The 18724-nt window shown below is 43.6% G+C and overlaps 2 protein-coding genes across 2 annotated transcripts; one reads left to right on the top strand and one right to left on the bottom strand.

Moving 5' to 3' along the window:
* The first annotated feature begins 10943 nt into the window (after positions 1–10943).
* On the top strand, positions 10944–12233 carry LOC147991573 (protein ANTAGONIST OF LIKE HETEROCHROMATIN PROTEIN 1-like). Its single transcript, XM_087538733.1, has one exon. The coding sequence runs from the start codon at positions 10944–10946 to the stop codon at positions 12231–12233; it is 1290 nt and encodes a 429-aa protein (XP_087394859.1).
* A 2218-nt stretch (positions 12234–14451) lies between these two features.
* Positions 14452–17484, bottom strand: LOC147991574 (protein LATERAL ROOT PRIMORDIUM 1-like). The gene is made up of 2 exons (XM_087524057.1): positions 16359–17484; positions 14452–16256 (listed from the first exon to the last, which is right to left on the bottom strand). Exons 1-2 carry the CDS (start codon positions 16918–16920, stop codon positions 15922–15924), a joined length of 897 nt encoding a protein of 298 aa, XP_087380183.1. The 5' UTR covers positions 16921–17484; the 3' UTR covers positions 14452–15921.
* Positions 17485–18724: the final 1240 nt, after the last annotated feature.

Raw genomic sequence — 18724 nt, forward strand, 5'->3', positions numbered from 1 at the left:
CTCCTATTATCGATGCTGAATCTTGTGAAATTAATGCTGCTTTGTTGAATCTTGTCATGAAAGATCAATTTTCTGGCCTTCCTAGTAAAGATGCCGCTACCCATCTAAACAACTTTGTTGATTTGTGCGATATGCAAAAGAAGAAAGATGTGGATAATAATATTGTTAAATTGAAGCTATTTCCGTTTTCTCTTAGAGACCGTGTTAAAACTTGGTTCTCTTCTTTGCCTAAAAATAGTATTGATTCATGGAATAAGTGCAAAGATGATTTTATCTCTAAGTATTTTCCTCCCGCTAAGATCACCTCTCTTAGAAACGATATTATGATTTTTAAGCAACTTGATCATGAGCATGCTGCACAAGCTTGGGAGAGGATGAAATTAATGATATGTAATTTCCCTACCCATGGTTTGAATTTATGAATGATTATACAAAAATTTTATGCCAGATTAAATTTTGCTTCTAGAAATCTTTTAGATTCGGCCACGAGAGGCACTTTTATGGAAATTACTTTAGGAGAAGCTACTAAACTCCTAGATAATATTATGGTTAATTATTCTCAATGGCACACCGAAAGATCCACTAGTAAAAAAGTTCATGAGATTGAAGAGATTAATGTTTTTAGTGGAAAGATGGATGAACTTATGAAATTGTTTGCTAATAAGAGTGTTTCTTCTGATCCTAATGATATGCCTTTGTCCACTTTGATTGAGAATAATAATGAATCTATGGATGCGAATTTTGTTGGTAGGAACAATTTTGGTAACAACGCGTATAGATGAAACTTTAATTCTAGGCCGTTTCCTAATAATTCCTCTAATAATTATGGTAATTCCTGCAACAACTCTTATGGAAATTTTAATAAGATACTCTCTGATTTTGAGACTAGTGTTAAAGAATTTATGAGTTCACAAAAGAATTTCAATGCTTTGGTTGAAGAAAAATTGCTTAAGATTGATGAGTTGGCTAGAAACGTGGATAGAATTTCTCTTGATGTTGATTCTTTGAAACTTACATTATTCCACCTAAGCATGACATCAATGAGTCTCTCAACGCCATGAGAATTTCCATTGATGAGTGCAAGGAAAGAACCGCTAGGATGCGTGCCAAAAAAGATTGCTTTGTGAAAGCGTGTTCTTCTAGTTTTCATGATAATAATGATGAAGATCTAAAAGTGGTTGATGTGTCTCCTATTAAATATTTGCTTTCCATTATGAATATTGATAAAGATGGGACTAGAGATGAGTCAACTTTAGTTAAAAGGCATCCCAATGATTCGGAGTTTTTAGATCGTGATGCTAAAATTAATAAAAGTGGGATTGAAGAGGCCAAAACTTTACATAGCAAAGAACCCACTATTTTGGATTTCAAGGAATTTAATTATGATAATTGTTCTTTGATAGATTGTATGTCCTTGTTGCAATCCGTGTTAAATTCTCCTCATGCTTACGATCAAAATAAAGCTTTTGCTACACATACCGTTGATGCTTTAATGCAATCCTATGAAGAAAGCTTGAGCTGGAAGTTTCTATTCCTAGAAAACTTTATGATGAGTGGGAACCTACTATTAAAATTAAGATTAAAGATTATGAATGCTATGCTTTGTGTGATTTGGGTGCTAGTGTTTCTATGATTCCAAAAACTTTGTGTGATGTGTTAGGTTTCCGTGAATTTGATGATTGTTCTTTAAATTTGCACCTTGCGGATTCCACCATTAAGAGACCTATGGGAAGGATTAATGATGTTCTTATTGTTGCAAATAGGAATTATGTGCCCGTAGATTTTATCGTTCTTGATATAGATTGCAATCCTACATGTCCTATTATTCTTGGCAGACCTTTCCTTAGAACGATTGGTGCAATTATTGACATGAAAGAAGTAAATATTAGATTCAAATTTCCGTTAAGGAAAGGCATGGAAAACTTTCCTGGAAGGAAAATTAAATTGCCTTATGAATCAATTATGAGAGCCACTTATGGATTGCATACCAAAGATGACAATACCTAGATCTATTCTTGCTTTTATGCCTAGCTAGGGGCGTTAAATGATAGCGCTTGTTGGGAGGCAATCCAATTTTATTTTTGTTCTTTACTTTTTTTTCCCGTTTAGTAATAAATAATTTATGTACCCTCTATTATGATTGTGTTTTTATATTTTGATTAGTGTTTGTGCCTAGTAAAGCCTTTAGGATCTTCTTGGGTGATTGTTGTTTGATCTTGCTGAAAAAATAGAAAGTATGCGCTCACGAAAATAATTTTCATTTTTACCAGAGAGCGATAAAATACCACTTCCAACTGCAGTAGATCAATATAAAAATTATTTAGGCCATCCTAATTTCTCAGAATTTTTGGAGCTACAGAAGTTTTCGAAACTCCAGATTGATACAGATTGTTCTGTTTTGACAGATTCTGTTTTTCGTGTGTTGTTTGCTTATTTTGATGAATCTATAGCTAGTATCGGGGGGTATGAACCATAGAGAAGTTGGAATACAGTAGGTTTAACACCAATATAAATAAATAATGAGTTAATTATAGTACATTAAAGTGGTGGTTTGCTTTCTTATACTAACGGAGCTCATGAGATTTTCTGTTAAGTTTTGTATTGTGAAGTTTTCAAGCTTTGGGGTAAAGATTTGATGGATTTTGGAACAAGGAGTTGCAAGAGCCTAAGCTTGGGGATGCCCAAGGCACCCCAAGGTAAAATTCAAGGACAACCAAAAGCCTAAGCTTGGGGATGCCCCGGAAGGCATCCCCTCTTTCGTCTTCGTCTATCGGTAACTTTATTTGAGGCTATATTTTTATTCACCACATGATATGTGTTTTGCTTGGAGTGTCTTGTACGATTTGAGTCTTTGCTTTTTTGCTTTACCATAATCATCCTTGCTGTACACACCTTTTGGGAGAGACACACATGAATCGGAATTTATTAGAATACTCTATGTGCTTCACTTATATCTTTTGAGCTAGATAATTTTGCTCTAGTGCTTCGCTTATATCTTTTTAGAGCACGGTGGTGGTTTTATTTTATAGAAATTATTGACCTCTCATGCTTCGCTTATATTATTTTCGGAGTCTTTTAGAACAACATGGTAATTTTCTTTGGTTATAAAATTAGTCCTAATATGTTGGGCATCCAAGATAGGTATAATAAAAACTTTCATATAGAGTGCATTAAATACTATGAGAAGTTTGATACTTGCTAATTGTTTTGAGATATAAAGATGGTGATATTAGAGTCGTGCTAGTTGAGTAATTGTGAAATTGAGAAACTAGATGATTCCCCGCACGTTGCTGCGGGAATGTAAGGTAAAAAAGACATTGATGATTACATAGAATGGTAATTTTGATGATCAGACATGTTAATAGTTTGGTGGGGGCGGCCGTGGGGGTGGCTGATAACGGGAATTCCTCATCAATATCTATATGCCTCCAATAATTTATATGCATTTCTTCCATCAGCATTGCAACACAAATGAAAAGTCCAAGAAAATTGCAATTATATTACTCGACATGAGCACTTTAGCTGGCAGAAGATCTCTAAAGTAAACTGAAATAGATTGGAACTTGAGAGTTTCCCATCAGTTGTTTGCAATCTTTCGGTGTGGGAAAAGATCAGGAGAGGCCTCAACTTTTAATATTCCTGCCAAAGACTAAGCATCATTGAAGTAGTACCTATGGGTAGCAACTTAAATCTCCTTAGCCAACTAACATAATGTTCACAACTACAAATATAAAAACAGTATTGGAACTATGAAGTTTCTTAGTGGAAAACAAAACATATCCCACCATTAACTATATTGCAGAGATGAAGTAATTTTCCAGTAGAAACCAACCATTTGTTAATGATATACTCGACATGGTGTTAAATGACAGAACATGACTGCACTTTTAATATTTAATCCATGTCTTTATCTATTGAGATGACAATATATATCACAAAGTTTGTCGGTATAGTGCCAAAACCTGAGCGGTATGACATCAAATCCATTGATTTGTATCTTTTAAATTTTAAATGAAAGTTGTTATGTGGCCAAAGTCCTCCCAACTTCATGACAAAAGAGAACAGATCCGCAAGAACAGTGAAATAAGCATAATGGTATGCGTTGATAATCCAACTCAGCAGCCTTGGCACATCAGTGATTACTCTTATTTATCTTCAGGTGCAGCTTTCCACCTCAGAATTTTTTCCAACAAATCGTGTTGGTAACTGAAGCGGGCCTCTTTGGTATTCCTTAACAGATGATATGGTGTAATAACAGACAAAGAGAAGCCCATCGGTCGATCCCTTCATATATCTTAACATCCCCTACATCACAAAGTCAACAACTAGATACTTCACAATTCGGTGCCATCTGGTGTTCATTGACAATTCATAGCATGATATTCATATTCATACTATGAGTGTTACTATTTTAAGAAGTAAACATGCAGGAGCCCCTCTCTTCTCGAAGCCAAACAAACAGAGTACTGACAACAAAATCTCCTCGAAACAAACACTAATTTGCATACTGATTCAGTGATAGAACTACAACCCACTGCAAAAAGATAGTAGCACAATGTATCATAATTGGACAAAAACTATGTGTATCTAATAATTTAGATAAACTTATCCAATTCATCAATTGAACTCTATTCTACTGTGACATCTATACTGAAGCAAAACTCACGGTAGTTTGAGCAAGGGATGTAGTGAGGGAGAGAACCTCGGAAGTAATCGACAGCAGCGTGGAGGAGTTGTTAAGGCCAAGAGGAGGAGGCACGCAGGTTGAAGGACCAGGCCTCCAACATGCCGCAGTGGAGCAACTCCAGGCAAGGGGTGCCGCCTACGAAGCGATGCCCACCCGTCACCGTAACGAACCTGAGGTTGGAGACGATGGAGCGATGCCACTCCATGGAAATTTAGCGGGGGCAGGGGAGGTCGCCGAGAAGTGGCGGCGTCGTTCCTTCAAGGCAGGTGGTCCGGTTTGGGCGCGTCGAGGCCGCAGGGTAGCGACGCGGTCCCACTATGTGCTCGGCGACAGATTTGGCTGGTGTGCCTGGATTCGTGAAGCGTAGTGGGCTGGGCGCCTGACAACAACCCGGATCTAGCTAGGGCTACCTTGGCTCGCGCGCGGGGGGCGGGGGGTGTTGCCCTGGAAGAAGGCCGGAGTGGTGCGTCGGTGGTGGTTCATGGTTACGGCGTCGCCGGCTCTGCTGCCCTCCTCTTCGTCGGCAGATATAGGAGATATGAAGACAGAGACCGATGGGCTTCTAGTGGGCTTCTCTCGGTCATTAAACTGACTCGTCGGTTACAGGAATACCAAAGAGGCCCGCTTCGGTTACCAGCATGATTTCCTGAAAAAAGAATGCTGAGGTGGTGCACATGAAGATAAATATGAGTGATTGCTGACGTGGCAAGGCTGCTGAGGTGGATAGGTTGTATGTCAAGAGAAATAGGGTAGTGGGGATGAGCTATTTAGGTATTATATATACTTGTGTTGAGGTTTGCAAGTCCCGTAGCATGCACGTATGGTAACCGTTATGTGACAAATTTAAAGCATGAGGTGTTCTTTGATTGCCTTCCTTATGAGTGGCGGTCGGGGACGAGCGATGGTCTTTTCCTACCAATCTATCCCCCTAGGAGCATGCGTGTAGTGCTTGGTTTTGATGACTTGTAGATTTTTGCAATAATTATGTAAGTTCTTTATGACTAATGTTGAGTCCATGGATTATACGCACTCTCACCCTTCCACCATTGCTAGCCTCTCTTGTGTCGTGCAACTTTCGCCGGTACCATAAACCCATCATTTATCTTCCTCAAAATAGCCACCATACCTACCTATTATGGCATTTCCATAACCATTCCGAGATATATTGCCATGCAACTTTCCACCGTTCCGTTTATTATGACACGCTTCATCGTAGTCATATTACTTTGCATGATCATGTAGTTGACATCGTATTTGTGGCGGATAATGAAGGACGAATTCAAGGGGGACGAGGGGGGGGGGGGGGCGAGACCCCCCCAACAATCGAGTCGTACCTCGTGAGCGATCAGCTATTCCGTAATATTTCTGCTTGCATACACGTTTGTAACCTGCTTCGCCCCCCCTATTCCGTTCTGCCTTCGTAATTAACATGGACCCTCATGCGTCAGCCCATGTACAGGTATAGTCCATTAGTTTGTTTTTTAAGCTTAGAGCCCATTAGTTACGAAGCACAAAAATGCCAATAAGGCCATCGTGGAAAAAAGGCCCTGCTAGTCATATCACGAAGCCACATATCGCGAAGTCGCTAGTCTGTTCGTTTCCAAGCCGCTGCCCGCTGCTGCGATCGAGACTGCCGCTCAAATCAGATCTCTCCCTCTCCCCGCCATCGAGAAGCGAAGATGGAAGCGAACGCCGGGACATGCAGGCGCCGCTGCGCCGGATCCACGAAAAAGTTGCCGGCAGCCCGGACACACGGCGGTTGAGCGGCAACAACGCAAACGAAAAAAGGTAATTTGTTTTCTCATCAGATTAGTTTGTGCCTTTAAAAACTATATATAGAAGTATAATCATACACAAACTATAGGCATTAATCAACAATTATAACATTCTCAGTTATTTATTTGTGTTTGTGTAGACATGAAGATGTAGAAAGATGAATCATTTCGTTATTTTTTCAAACCAGTTGGTTCATGTTCTCAGCCATGAGAAAATGAAGCTATTGTGCAATCCAGTGAAGCGAACAAGCCTAATCCTAACTAACGCTAAAGAATTCCATTGATGTCATGAGGTAAGTAAGAACTATTTAATTTCAGACATTTAAAATTTCGTGATATCTGATAATTATTTTACGAAATAGACTGGCCATAATTAATTTAGTCCATATGCAAGCTTCTAATCAATAAATTATATATACCACAAATAAAATTCCATGAATCTACATGTCTTGTGTCGTTGTCTTCCTATCAGTGCTCAGATCTCTGTTTCTTCTTATCAGTGTAACAAGCCGGTTAATTCTATTAAGAACTTAGTGAAAAGTGGGTTAACCTAAAGCAAAAAATCTCTTGTGCCAATGTCTTCGCCCCCCTATGGTCAAATCCTGGCTCCATCCCTGAGGATGATGGAGACTATGATTCCCCCACAAGTCGGGATGAGACTCCGGGCGAAAAAAAAGGAAGCCATAAAAAAGAAGGCCCAAACAAAAAATGAAAGAAAAAAAGAGAAGGGGCAATGTTACTATCTTTTTTTCACACTTGTGCTTCAAAGTAGCACCATGATCTTCATGATGGAGAGTCTCTTATGTTGTCACTTTCATATACTAGTGGGAATTTTTTATTATAGAACTTGGCTTGTATATTCCAATGATGGGCTTCCTCAAATTGCCCTAGGTCTTCATGAGCAAGCAAGTTGGATGCACACCCACTTAGTTACTTTTGTTGAGCTTTCATACACTTATAGCTCTAGTGCATCCGTTGTATGGAAATCCCTACTCACTCACATTAATATCTATCGATGGGCATCTCCATAGCCCATTGATACGCCTAGTTGATGTGAGACTATCTTCCTCTTTTTTGTCTTCTCCACAACCACCGTTCTATTCCACTTATAGTGCTATGTCCATGCCTCGCGCTCATATATTGCGTGAAAGTTGAAACTTTTTGAGAATGCTAAAGTATGAAACAATTGTTTGGCTTGTCATCGGGGTTGTGCATGATGGGAGCATTTTGTGTGACGAAAATGAAGCATGGAAAAACTATATGATTTTGTAGGGATGAGCTTTCTTTGTCTATGTTATTTTAAGAAGACATAATTGCTTGGTTAGTATGCTCGAAGTATTATTATTTTTATGTCAATATTAAACTTTTGTCTTGAATCTTTTGGATCTGAACATTCATGCCACAGTAAAGAAAAATTACATTGAAAATTATGTTAGGTAGCATTCCACATCAAAAATTATGTTTTTTATCATTTACCTACTCAAGGACGAGCAGGAATTAAGCTTGGGGATGCTTGATACGTCACCAACGTATCGATAATTTTTGATTGTTCCATGCTATTATATTATCTGTTTTGGATGCTTAATGGGCTTTAATATGCTCTTTTATATTATTTTTGGGACTAACCTATTAACCAGAGGCCCAGTGCTAGTTTCTGTTTTTTTGCCTATTTCAGTGTTTCGTAGAAAAGGAGTATCAAACGGAATCCAAATAAAATGAAGCCTTCGCGAGGATATTTCTTGGAACAAACAAAAACCAGGAGACTTGGAGTGGAAGTCTGGAAGTCCGCGAGGCGGACACGAGATAGGAGGGCGCGCCCAGGAGGGGTAGGCGCACCCCCACCCTCGTGGGCCCCACGGAGCTCCACTGATGTACTTCTTTCGCCTATATATACTCTTATACCCTAAAAACATCAGGGGGAGCCACGAAACCACTTTTCCACCGCCGCAACCTTCTGTACCTGTGGGATCCCATCTGGGGCCTTATCCGGCGATCTACCGGAGGGGGATTCGATCACGGAGGGCTTCTGCATCAACACCATAGCCTCTCCTATGATGTGTTTGTAGTTTACCACAGACCTTCAGGTCCATAGTTATTAGCTAGATGACTTCTTCCCTCTCTTTGGTTCTCAATACAAAGTTCTCCTTGGTGTTCTTGGAGATCTATTTGATATAATACTTTTTGCGGTGTGTTTGCCGAGATCCGATGAATTGTGGATTTATGATCAAGTTTATCTATGAATAACATTTGATTCTTCTCTGAATTCTTATATGCACGATTTGATATCTTTGCAAGTCTCTTCGAATTATCGGTTTAGTTTGGCCTACTAGATTGATCTTTCTTGTACTGGGATAAGTGCTTAGCTTTGGGTTCAATCTTGCGGTGTACTTTTCGAGTGACAGTAGAGGCAGCAAGACACATATTGTATTATTGCCATCGAGGATAAAAAGATGGGGTTTATATCATATTGCTTGAGTTTATCCCTCTACATCATGTCATCTTGCTTAAAGCGTTACTCTGTTCTTATAAACTTAATACTCTAGATGCATGCTGGATAGCGGTCAATGTGTGGAGTAATAGTAGTAGATGTAGAATCATTTCGGTCTAGTTAACACAGACGTGATGCCTATATTTCATAATCATTGCCTAGATATTCTCATAACTATGCACTCTTCTATCAATTGCTCGGTAGTAATTTGTTCACCCACCGTAATACATGCTATCATGAGAGAAGCCACTAGTGAAACCTATGGCCACCGAGTCTCTTTTTTATTATATTGCATCTCTTTTTATTTACATCGCATCTTGTTTACTATTTTGCAATCTTTAATTTCCAATCTATACAACAAAAATACCAAAAATATTTATCTTATTATCTTTATCAGATCTCACTTTCGCAAGTAACCGTAAAGGGATTGACAACCCCTTTATCGCGTTGGTTGCGAGGTTTTTGATTGTTCGTGCAGATACTAGGTGACTTGCGTGTTATCTTCTACTGGATTGATACCTTGGATTGATACTTTGCTGCATCACCCTTTTCTTCTTTAAGGGAAAACTAACGCATGCTCAAGAGGTAGCACGTACTAGTATGACTAACTATTGTATGAGTGGGCTATTAGGTTGGCTATAACTGACATGACAACTCCATATTGTCGGCTCTTTGCTATAGTATTAACCATGCTCTAAGATATACACCCTTCGTCTAGGTTTATTTGGCCCCCTTGTATTTTGGGTCAAAGTTTGACCATTTACAACAACTCATGATTTATATGCTACAGAAATATCTATCATCGGATTTGTATCCAAAAGAAGAATACAATCGTAAAAACATTATGACATATATTTTATTACAATCATAAAAAATATTATATTGGAGTAGTTAACTATGTCAAGCTTTGAGACTAAATGTGAGGGGCCCTAATAAACCCGGACGAAGGAAACTTCCAATTTAATGTCATTAGGTATAGCTTAAGATATATTAGCACACTAGGACTGCGACGCAGACTTTTTGTGCTCGAGTTCAAATGAGCTTGTATGAATAGTAAAATCCAAAAAAATATTAAAAAAATCATCTTTTTGCAACAAAATCGAGAAATGTTTTACATGCGTGCAAAATTTCAAGATAAAATCACATTCCTGAAAGCGTGGACAAAAAAATCCATGCTAAAAAAGTCTATCTTGGGAAAATCATCTTTTTTGCCCAGAACTCCAAAAATGTCATTCGTCACAACTTTTTGCATGCATGTGGAACTTTTCTCAATGTTTGTTGAAAAAAAAAAGAAATTATATTTAAAAAATTGTTTTCATTTTTTTGGATTTTCTGTTCACACGAGCTCATTTGAGCTCGAGCTGAGAAGGGCACTTTCGACTAGCACTGCCCTTAGGCCAACTCCACCGCGCGACCTCATCCTGTCCGCGCGCGTCCGTTTAGGGTAAAACGGACGAATAGCGCGGCCCAGCGCGCGGCCTCAAACGGACAAATGTTCGGATTTCGTCCATTTTCGACCCATCCCCGGCCCAAACTTGCGCTCGGTTTGGGGTGAAACGGACGCGCGCGGACGGCCTGGACGCACGCCCTTGTCCCCCCCCCCCCCCCCGTGGCCCGCCTGTCAGGGACACTAGCAGTCCCTCCGCTCCCAACGCTTCTACCCTCTCTCTCCCTCCCCGCCCCGCCGCCGGCGCCGCCGCTATTCTCCGGCCGCCTCCTCACCGCGCAGCCCCCGGCCGTCCCTACCAAACCACGTCTCGACATGGCCGCCACCACGCCCGCGCTTTGGTCGTAGTTTTGGCCGTCACCGTCTTTGTGGGTCGCAAAGGGGAGACAACCGCCGGCGACGTACCACGGCGGACTCGGTAGCTTCCGACGAGAGCTCCAGAGCGGCCAGTAGCCGGCCGACAACCACCCTTGCTGCGTCGAGATGATCATCGCGGCCTCTTCGCCACCGCGACCGCAAGGTGTTCGGCATTTTTCCCACAAAGGTATGGACAGTGGAGACGAGTTTTTCTTCCATCACTTCCTTTGTTCATCGAATGATTCGTCGTCGGATGATGAAGATCTCGTGGTGGCTGCACTGGTCGTTCACGACCACATTCAACGACAGCTTCCTCGGTACAGGGGGTTAGTACCTAGCCGTGCTCCCAACCTGAACCGCAACAGGAAGAGAGGCCATGCCCTGCTCTATGCCGATTACTTTGCCAACACCCCGCTCTTCAAGCCGGATAAATTTCGTCGCCGTTTTCAAATGGCAAGGCATGTGTTCAATCGTATCCGAGAGGGAGTGGTTGCTCATGACCCATACTTCGAGTGCAAGACGGATACCCTTGGCAAGCTTGGATTCTCCTCTTACCAGAAATGCACCGCGGCCATCCGCATGCTTGCATATGGAATTCCAGGCGATCTGGTGGATGAGTATGTGCGTATGAGTGAGACAACATGTCTGATGTCAATGTACAAGTTTTGCCAGGCTGTGATCGAGGTGTTTGTCCAAGAGTACTTCAGGAAGCCAACTGCCGCTGATACAGAGAGATTGTTGGCGACCAACACAGCTAGAGGCTTTCCAGGCATGCTTGGCAGCATAGATTGTATGCACTGGGAGTGGAAGAACTGTCCATTTGCTTGGCAGGGCCAGTACAAAGGGCATGTCAAGGCGTGCACTATCATATTAGAAGCGGTGGCATCACAGGATCTTTGGATATGGCATTCTTTCTTCGGCATGGCAGGTTCTCACAATGATATCAACGTGCTGCAGCATTCTCCAGTCTTCGCGAGGCTTGCAGAAGGCCACTCCCCACCTGTCAACTTTGAGATCAACGGCCACCAGTACAACAAGGGATACTATCTAGCAGATGGTATATATCCTCAGTGGTCAATTTTTGTGAAGACAATCTCGAAACCCCAAGGTGAGAAGAGAAAGAGATTTGCCCAAATGCAAGAGAGTGTTAGAAAGGATGTGGAACGTGCTTTTGGTGTGCTTCAATCCCGGTGGGGTATCGTTCGAAACCCTGCACTGTCATGGGATGAAAGGAAGCTTTGGGAGGTGATGACTGCTTGTGTGATCATGCATAACATGATCGTCGAGGACGAGCGTGATGAGAGTATCTTCAACCAAGGATTTGATTATCAAGGTGACAATATTGAGCCCCTGCACCAAGACCCGGCCACATTTGAACAGTTTGCCCAATTCCACCGTAAGATGCATGATTGGCACACTCATTTGAATATTCAAAATGACTTGGTAGAGCACGTGTGGGATCACATTGGCAACCAATAGATGTATTGGTCCATTTTATGTTCAGTGTAGACAATTTCGATTTGGTTGTAAAACTATTTTAATTTTCAGACAAACATTTGGATTGTAAAAACTAGTTTTGATGAAAATATAGGCATTTTTGGCCGCGACGGACATGATGGGGCAAAAGGGATGGGGCCGCGCGCTGGGCGCACGGCCACCGCATCCCAGAACATGCCCCAACACGACCCCATTACCCTACCCAAACGGACAGAATCCGGACAAAACAGACGTCCGTTTGGGGTCATGCAGTGGAGTTGGCCTTAGTACAATCATAACATAGTTCAATATTATTGGCAAAGACAAACAAGCTCATCTTAACATATTTTCGCGGTCGTTGTTTATTTGGAAGTTTATGGGTGATGTTTGAGTGAAATCAAGCTAATAAAATAACTGTTACCAATAATTTATCTTATTTTTTGCGAGGAAATAAAGATATATCATGGAATTATTCATTGCAAGTTGCTGATTCATGATGGGAAAAAGCATGGCATGCCTTTAAGGAAGGAGATTTAAAGCAACATTGAAGTATTATCCACAATTGATCGACTAGCGTCTCTGGCGCCCCTTTGATGTTGTGGAAACTTGGTGGTCTTTTTTTCTGCTTTTCAATTATGTTTTATTTGGGATTGCTTGTTTTGTGACCCCAACATACTTTTTATGTCGGTGTGGTGCTACTCGGTGTATGGACTTGTTGGTTGCTTTATCTATAAAGCGAGGTGAAAGCCTATTTCAAGATTTGATTATACTAAGAAGCACATGAAACAATAAAGCTAGTCAACAAAATGCTATGCGACGTTCGAATATTCAGGATGATATCTAATCACCAACATCTCAAATGTAAATACGTTCCAGAGAAAATCGAACAAAAATGATACCGTTATGTTAGAAGCTAAAGGATCTGTGTCTACTCACTCAGATGAAAAGGCAAACGCCAATGAACCTTGTGGTATAGTAGAATGTTAGTTTAGTAATGCGGTGGAAATTTCTTTTAACAAAGCTAACTTAACAGATATTTGCTTATCATTCACAAAACTTCAGTTCAAAATCAAACACAACCTCCCATAAAAAAGTCAAACACAACCAACAAATTAATGGAAAAAAGTTTTCATGAATAAAAAATGACACATGACATAATGATCTTCATAACCTTATTGTGGCACCAAATATATATTCATAACAATTTAGACAATTAACCTGAGAAATAATTGGAACAAAGACTCTTGCCAAAAAATGATTAACCAGGACAGGAATTATTCATCATAAACCCTGTGCAAGAAGCACAGAAAAATAATATTCAGTTTTTAAATATTATAACCCAGTAACACCATACATATTATTCATTTATCTGATGCTCTGGGACTGGAATATTCATCAATACTGTAATCAACGTCTGAAATCATTGATAACTGATCCACAATAAAAGAATGGTAAGAATAACAACTTTCTGAAGCAGATAAGTATATTGAAATTCACAGTTTGGTCAAGTCGTCTCCAAGGAACTAAATATCAAGGTGGAATTAAATTAAACGGTACTAGCAAGAGCCAAATTACTTGGCAGGATTACAGGAGAATAATCAGCCTGTGACTATCGACCATATACTAACTTCATTCAGAAACTAAATTGAAAAAGAGAATCAGACTAATTAATTAGTACGAGGCATTGGCAAAGATCGAACAAGTTAAAGCAATGGCGCAGTAAATCAAGGTCTAGCTATAAATTAAATGGCAGGCCGCTGCATGGAGATGATGGTACACCAAGTCTACCACATCGAATAAAACAAGCGCCCTGCACAGTAGCCGTACTCCCGAAAGTTAGGCACGGCAGCATGGGCCAAAAGATCCCCGTAGAAACAACACATGAGATAACAGCGGCTTTGCTGATGACAAGATGGCTTACCCAACCCCTTCGACCAGCTACCACAGCATAATTTTCGTCCTCAAGCCGCGGTGGCTCAAGCAAATCGACCAAACTCACATTTGACATGACACAACAAGGTGGAAATAGCCAAAAAAATAACCCCGTGGTTCTTTATCTATTTATTATTTCCTTTGATCCAATGATCACCTGCCAATCTTAGAGGAACCGAACTGATATATTTTTCAATACATAGTAGACATCCTAGAAGTACTTTAAATCTGCAAAGAGCAGTGCTTCGGTACACCCATAAACTTACGATACAGATCTAAACATCGTTGGTTTCTCATGCAAGAAAAATTAGGTATAGTGATTTTCATAAATCATTTGTAATTTGCACTCCTAAACTGAAGTTACAGAAAACTTCTTTATGCAAGCTTTAGAGTCAACAGATCCACAGCACAATATGACTTTGTTGTGTAATAACTTGGCCTGCTTAGGAATGAAGAAAGACAAAATCAGACTGAAACTAACAAATCTCATTAAAAAAATTGAGAAAAGAAATCCCATAAAAATATGATCTTGTTATTTCTCGCCGCTAAGAACAATCTGATCAAAGTTAGAGATTCTTACAAGTATGGAATGGATGAAAAATCTTGATCGGAAATATATCTCTATCACTGTACTTGCTGAGACAAATTTAGTTCTGTGTTCATTGAGATATATATGGCCACTCCTTAGTACTTCATCCGTCTTATAATATAAGATATTTTTATAAACCATGTTAGCTTGAAAAAACATCTTATATTATGAAACAGAGGGGTGCATGTTTTCATTCTGGATTTGGGATCCGGCAGCAGGGGGAATAAATATGGGGGCTCGCAACAAAAGATTAAGTGAAGATGTCCCTTCATCATATTGTTAACAAGCAGCTACTACTAGCAAACAGGCCAAGGGTAATGTATGGAGCACTGTACCATTATTGGCTTCCATGATCGTGACCCAAGTAATTTACTAGAGTATCAGCTGCATATGTTATTTTAAGAGGGCAAAAGAATTCTTATCACCACATGCATTGCACATTGGCTCTCTTTTTCCCGCTACAAGTTCCAATGCACCGATAAGATGCTTAACAGCACATACAAAGCAAGTAAGAATCCAACCCATGTCTAGCTATTCCTACCAACCCCGTAAATTTGGGAAAGAGATAGTAGAGTATACGTGCTACTAGCTGAACAAGGTAAACAAGATTGACAATTCGGAAGCCATAGCACGCAAGAGGATGAAATGAAGTGGTCGATGGCGTGGGAACTAGGAAGAGCATCAAAGAGTCAAACTTTTCAGCTGTCAAATTAACAATAGTACTACTACCATCAACCTCTCCATGGCGTCAAGTGATTACTACAAATAATGTTTTGTCTAAAAAATTTACTCCAAAGAAGGACCCACAGAACATGGTGATTTTAACTGTATATGATTTGCAGTTCCCAACATATGCAAACATGTTAAGTTAAAAAAATGGCAACACAACAGCATCAGCCACATAGAGAAATCAGATAGTAGCATGTTGTACAGCAAGTTTACCTTGGAAATACTGACTGCTTTTCCTTTCATTTTCTTTCCAACTTCTACTACTATCAAAAGACTTGGAAGTTAGCTGTGGCACTGGCACACAGCATGCAGCAGCAAAATGGAAGACAGGGTAGTACCACTACTGGTGATGTGAGATGAAAGAAATGAGGTGACATGTAGTAACAAGATGGCTACCATTATTGCACCAGGCTTACTAGCTAGCACTACGAGTAACAGTTTTCAGTTCATGGTGTTACCATAGCCCATCCCGCCGAGAATGAGCGCCCCGCTGACGGTGTTGTACATGTCCGGCGGCACCGCGGAGGCGTTGCCGAGGTGGAGGTCGGAGATGCTACGCACTGCGGCCGCGTGCGCGTGGCTGGGCTCGTCGTTGCTGGTGCGGCCGTTGTCGGCGCCCTGGTCGTAGAGGAACCCCCTGAACATGTGGCCGTTGATGCTCACCGCCGCCTGGTACGCGAACTCGTCCGCGCCGTCGTCGACGGAGGTCACCCGCACGCACCGGAACACCGCCGGCGCGCGCACGTGCCGCGGCAGGCTGTCCCTGAACGGCGCGTCTGCAGAGGATGGGATAGAAGATGTGATTAGTGTCCAAGTTTCTTGAATTATGTGTGCTGAGACTTGGGATGTGCGTGCGTGCGTCTGTGCTGGTCGATCACCTTGTTGGCTCGAGGAGGTGCCGTTGGAGGTGGAGGTGCGAGAGGTGGTGGTCGTGGTCGTGGTCTGGGACGAGTGGAACCGCGGTTTCTTGGTGGCCGCCGTGGCAGGAGCGGCGGGAGGGGAAAGGTCGCCGCCGAGCGGGTGCTTCTCGCGGCGCCGGGCGGCCGGGATCCAGGTGCTCCTGACGTGCGTGGTGCAGTCGAAGCCGCGGCTCTTGCAGCACGTCCGGCATCGCTGGTGAGGGCAGTCCTTCTTCGCCTGGTTGCCGCAGTCGCTGCACGTGGTGGAGCCGCCGGATCCGGAGGAGACGCCGCCGTAGTCCACCGCGGAGGCCACCTGCTTCTTGTCGGCGGGGGCAACCGCGGGCGGCGTCGCGGGGGGCTGCGAGTGCGATTGCCAGAACTGGATGGCGCTGCCGGACTTGGGAGCGCCAGGGTCGGCGAGCCCGCACTGGCCCGCGGAGAGGAGCGCGAACCCTTGGTCGGCGCCGTCGGCCGCCGCGGCGGCAGCAGCAGCGGCCCTCTGGTGGTGGAAGGAGGAGGCGGGGGCGAGGACGACCATGCCGACATCACCGTTGGCCGCCGCTATCCCGTAGTTGAGAGCGGCGGACTGGCGCGAGGCGGGGGCCCAGAGCCCGGCGGCGGACGCGCCCGCGGCATTGAAGCCGAGCGAGAGGTCGTCGCCGCCGGCCGACGCGATCCAGTCCGCGTAGGCCGCGGAGACCGATGGGAAGCGCCGCCCCGACGACGCCACGCTTGCTGGCGGGGGCAGTAGCTCCCCCTCCCTAGCTAGCTGCTGCACCTGCACCTATCTAGGCTAAGCTTAGCTCCAAAGGCGAGCGGAAAAGGCGCAAGAGCAGACGAAGATGCTCCCTCTGAGAGTGAGGTAGCGTAGCGGCTAGCGGCTGAGCTGAGTGAGCCTACGGACGGACCGGAAACCCCTCCTCTCCATCCACTTTAAAGAAGAATCTCTCTTCCCAGCGAAGGAAGGGGCATCCAAGAGTAAAGAAAAGAAAACGCAAAAGACTCTACCCTACTACCACCTAGCTACCCTAGCTAGCTAGCTACCCTCTCTCTAGTCTCTAGAGCCTACCCTAGGTTAGCATAGCTTGCTAGGTAGGTAGCCTCCTCTCTCTCCTCCTCCCTTTTGGAGTATCTGTCTGTGTGTGTATACACCTACGGCCTACAGGACACTTGTGTTCTTTATCACTCTACTTCCTTTTTAAGACAAAGGAGTGTGTGTGAGAGAGAGGGAGCGTGTGTATGCTGTGTGCTGGTGAAGATAGGAGAGAAGGAGGGAGGGGCCGGGCGGGTGCTGCTTCAGCGTGTGTGAGGTCTGAAGAAGTGGCTGCGGGTGGGGTCTGCGGCTGAAAAATTCCTCTGATCGACCACGGGATCTCATCTTTCGCTCGCTGCGCCTGCGGCTGCGCCCAGTGGGGGATCGAGACTTCTTGTGGGGGCGCCGCACCGGGCACGCAGCGCGGCAGCCTGCTGGCAGCTTTCACTGACGCGCCCGCCCGGCTCCCCTTCTCTTCTTCTCCCTCCTGCTCTGCCGCTGCCGCTGCCGCCGTTTGCAGCTCTGCCCCCGCGTTAAAAGCAGCGGCAGCAGCGGCCACAGCCTACGCCCGCGCGCCAGTCTACACTCTACCATAGCCGGTAGCTGCTGGGTTGCTGGATCCATGGATCCGCGGCGCAGGGATTGATTGCTGGTTCGTATTGGGCGCGACGCGATCGACGGCTTTTTACCAGCTCCTGCGGGCGGTGCGATATGATACGCCGGGTCTTTCTTTTCTGCTGCTGCCGCCTAGGGCTAGCTAGGCCTCCATGGCATGGCGGTAGCATCTAGCTAGCCTGATTACTCGGCTGTGCATTGTGTACGAGCGAGCACAAGGACGCGAGGACGAGATAAGCGGATCTGGCGCCATCACGTGAGACCGGACCGGACGCGCCGGAGAAACGGAAGAACGCGCCGCGGTACGCCCGTCCGTCCGTCTGGCCAAATACAGGCTCGCTAGGTTTTCACTCATACCACATTGAATTCATGGTTTAAGAGCAACTTTAACGGGCCGACTCAAGCGAACGGCGATTTTATTTGTTTGGGTCGGCCAGACGGACACGGATGTTCGTTTTCGCATTTGGGTCAGTGCGTGCGCTGATGAAGCTATGTATCTAAGGTAAGGTCATGGACCTATCCAAACTGACTTACCCAAGGACATTTCCAGAAGAAATCATCTTTCAATCGACTTGAAGGTGTCTCACTCGACAGACTTGAAGATACTCGACCAAGAAGCAATCACTCGACCAAGACCAAGCCACTCGACGGTCAGGTGACCTAAAGGCGCTCTACTGCTACTAACTCGCCGCCT

Source organism: Triticum urartu, chromosome 1A (genome assembly GCF_056163025.1).
Source record: "Triticum urartu cultivar PI428250 chromosome 1A, HENAU_Tu73, whole genome shotgun sequence".
Taxonomy (NCBI): Eukaryota; Viridiplantae; Streptophyta; class Magnoliopsida; order Poales; family Poaceae; genus Triticum; species Triticum urartu.

Excerpts from the sequence above, each read along its gene's own strand:
- LOC147991574 (XM_087524057.1), bottom strand. The coding sequence starts at position 16,920 with ATGGTCGTCCTCGCCCCCGCCTCCTCCTTCCACCACCAGAGGGCCGCT. Across the intron at positions 16,257-16,358 it reads CACCTCCTCGAGCCAACAAG|ACGCGCCGTTCAGGGACAGC; the intron begins GTGATCGACCAG and ends CATCCTCTGCAG.
- LOC147991573 (XM_087538733.1), top strand. The coding sequence starts at position 10,944 with ATGGACAGTGGAGACGAGTTTTTCTTCCATCACTTCCTTTGTTCATCG.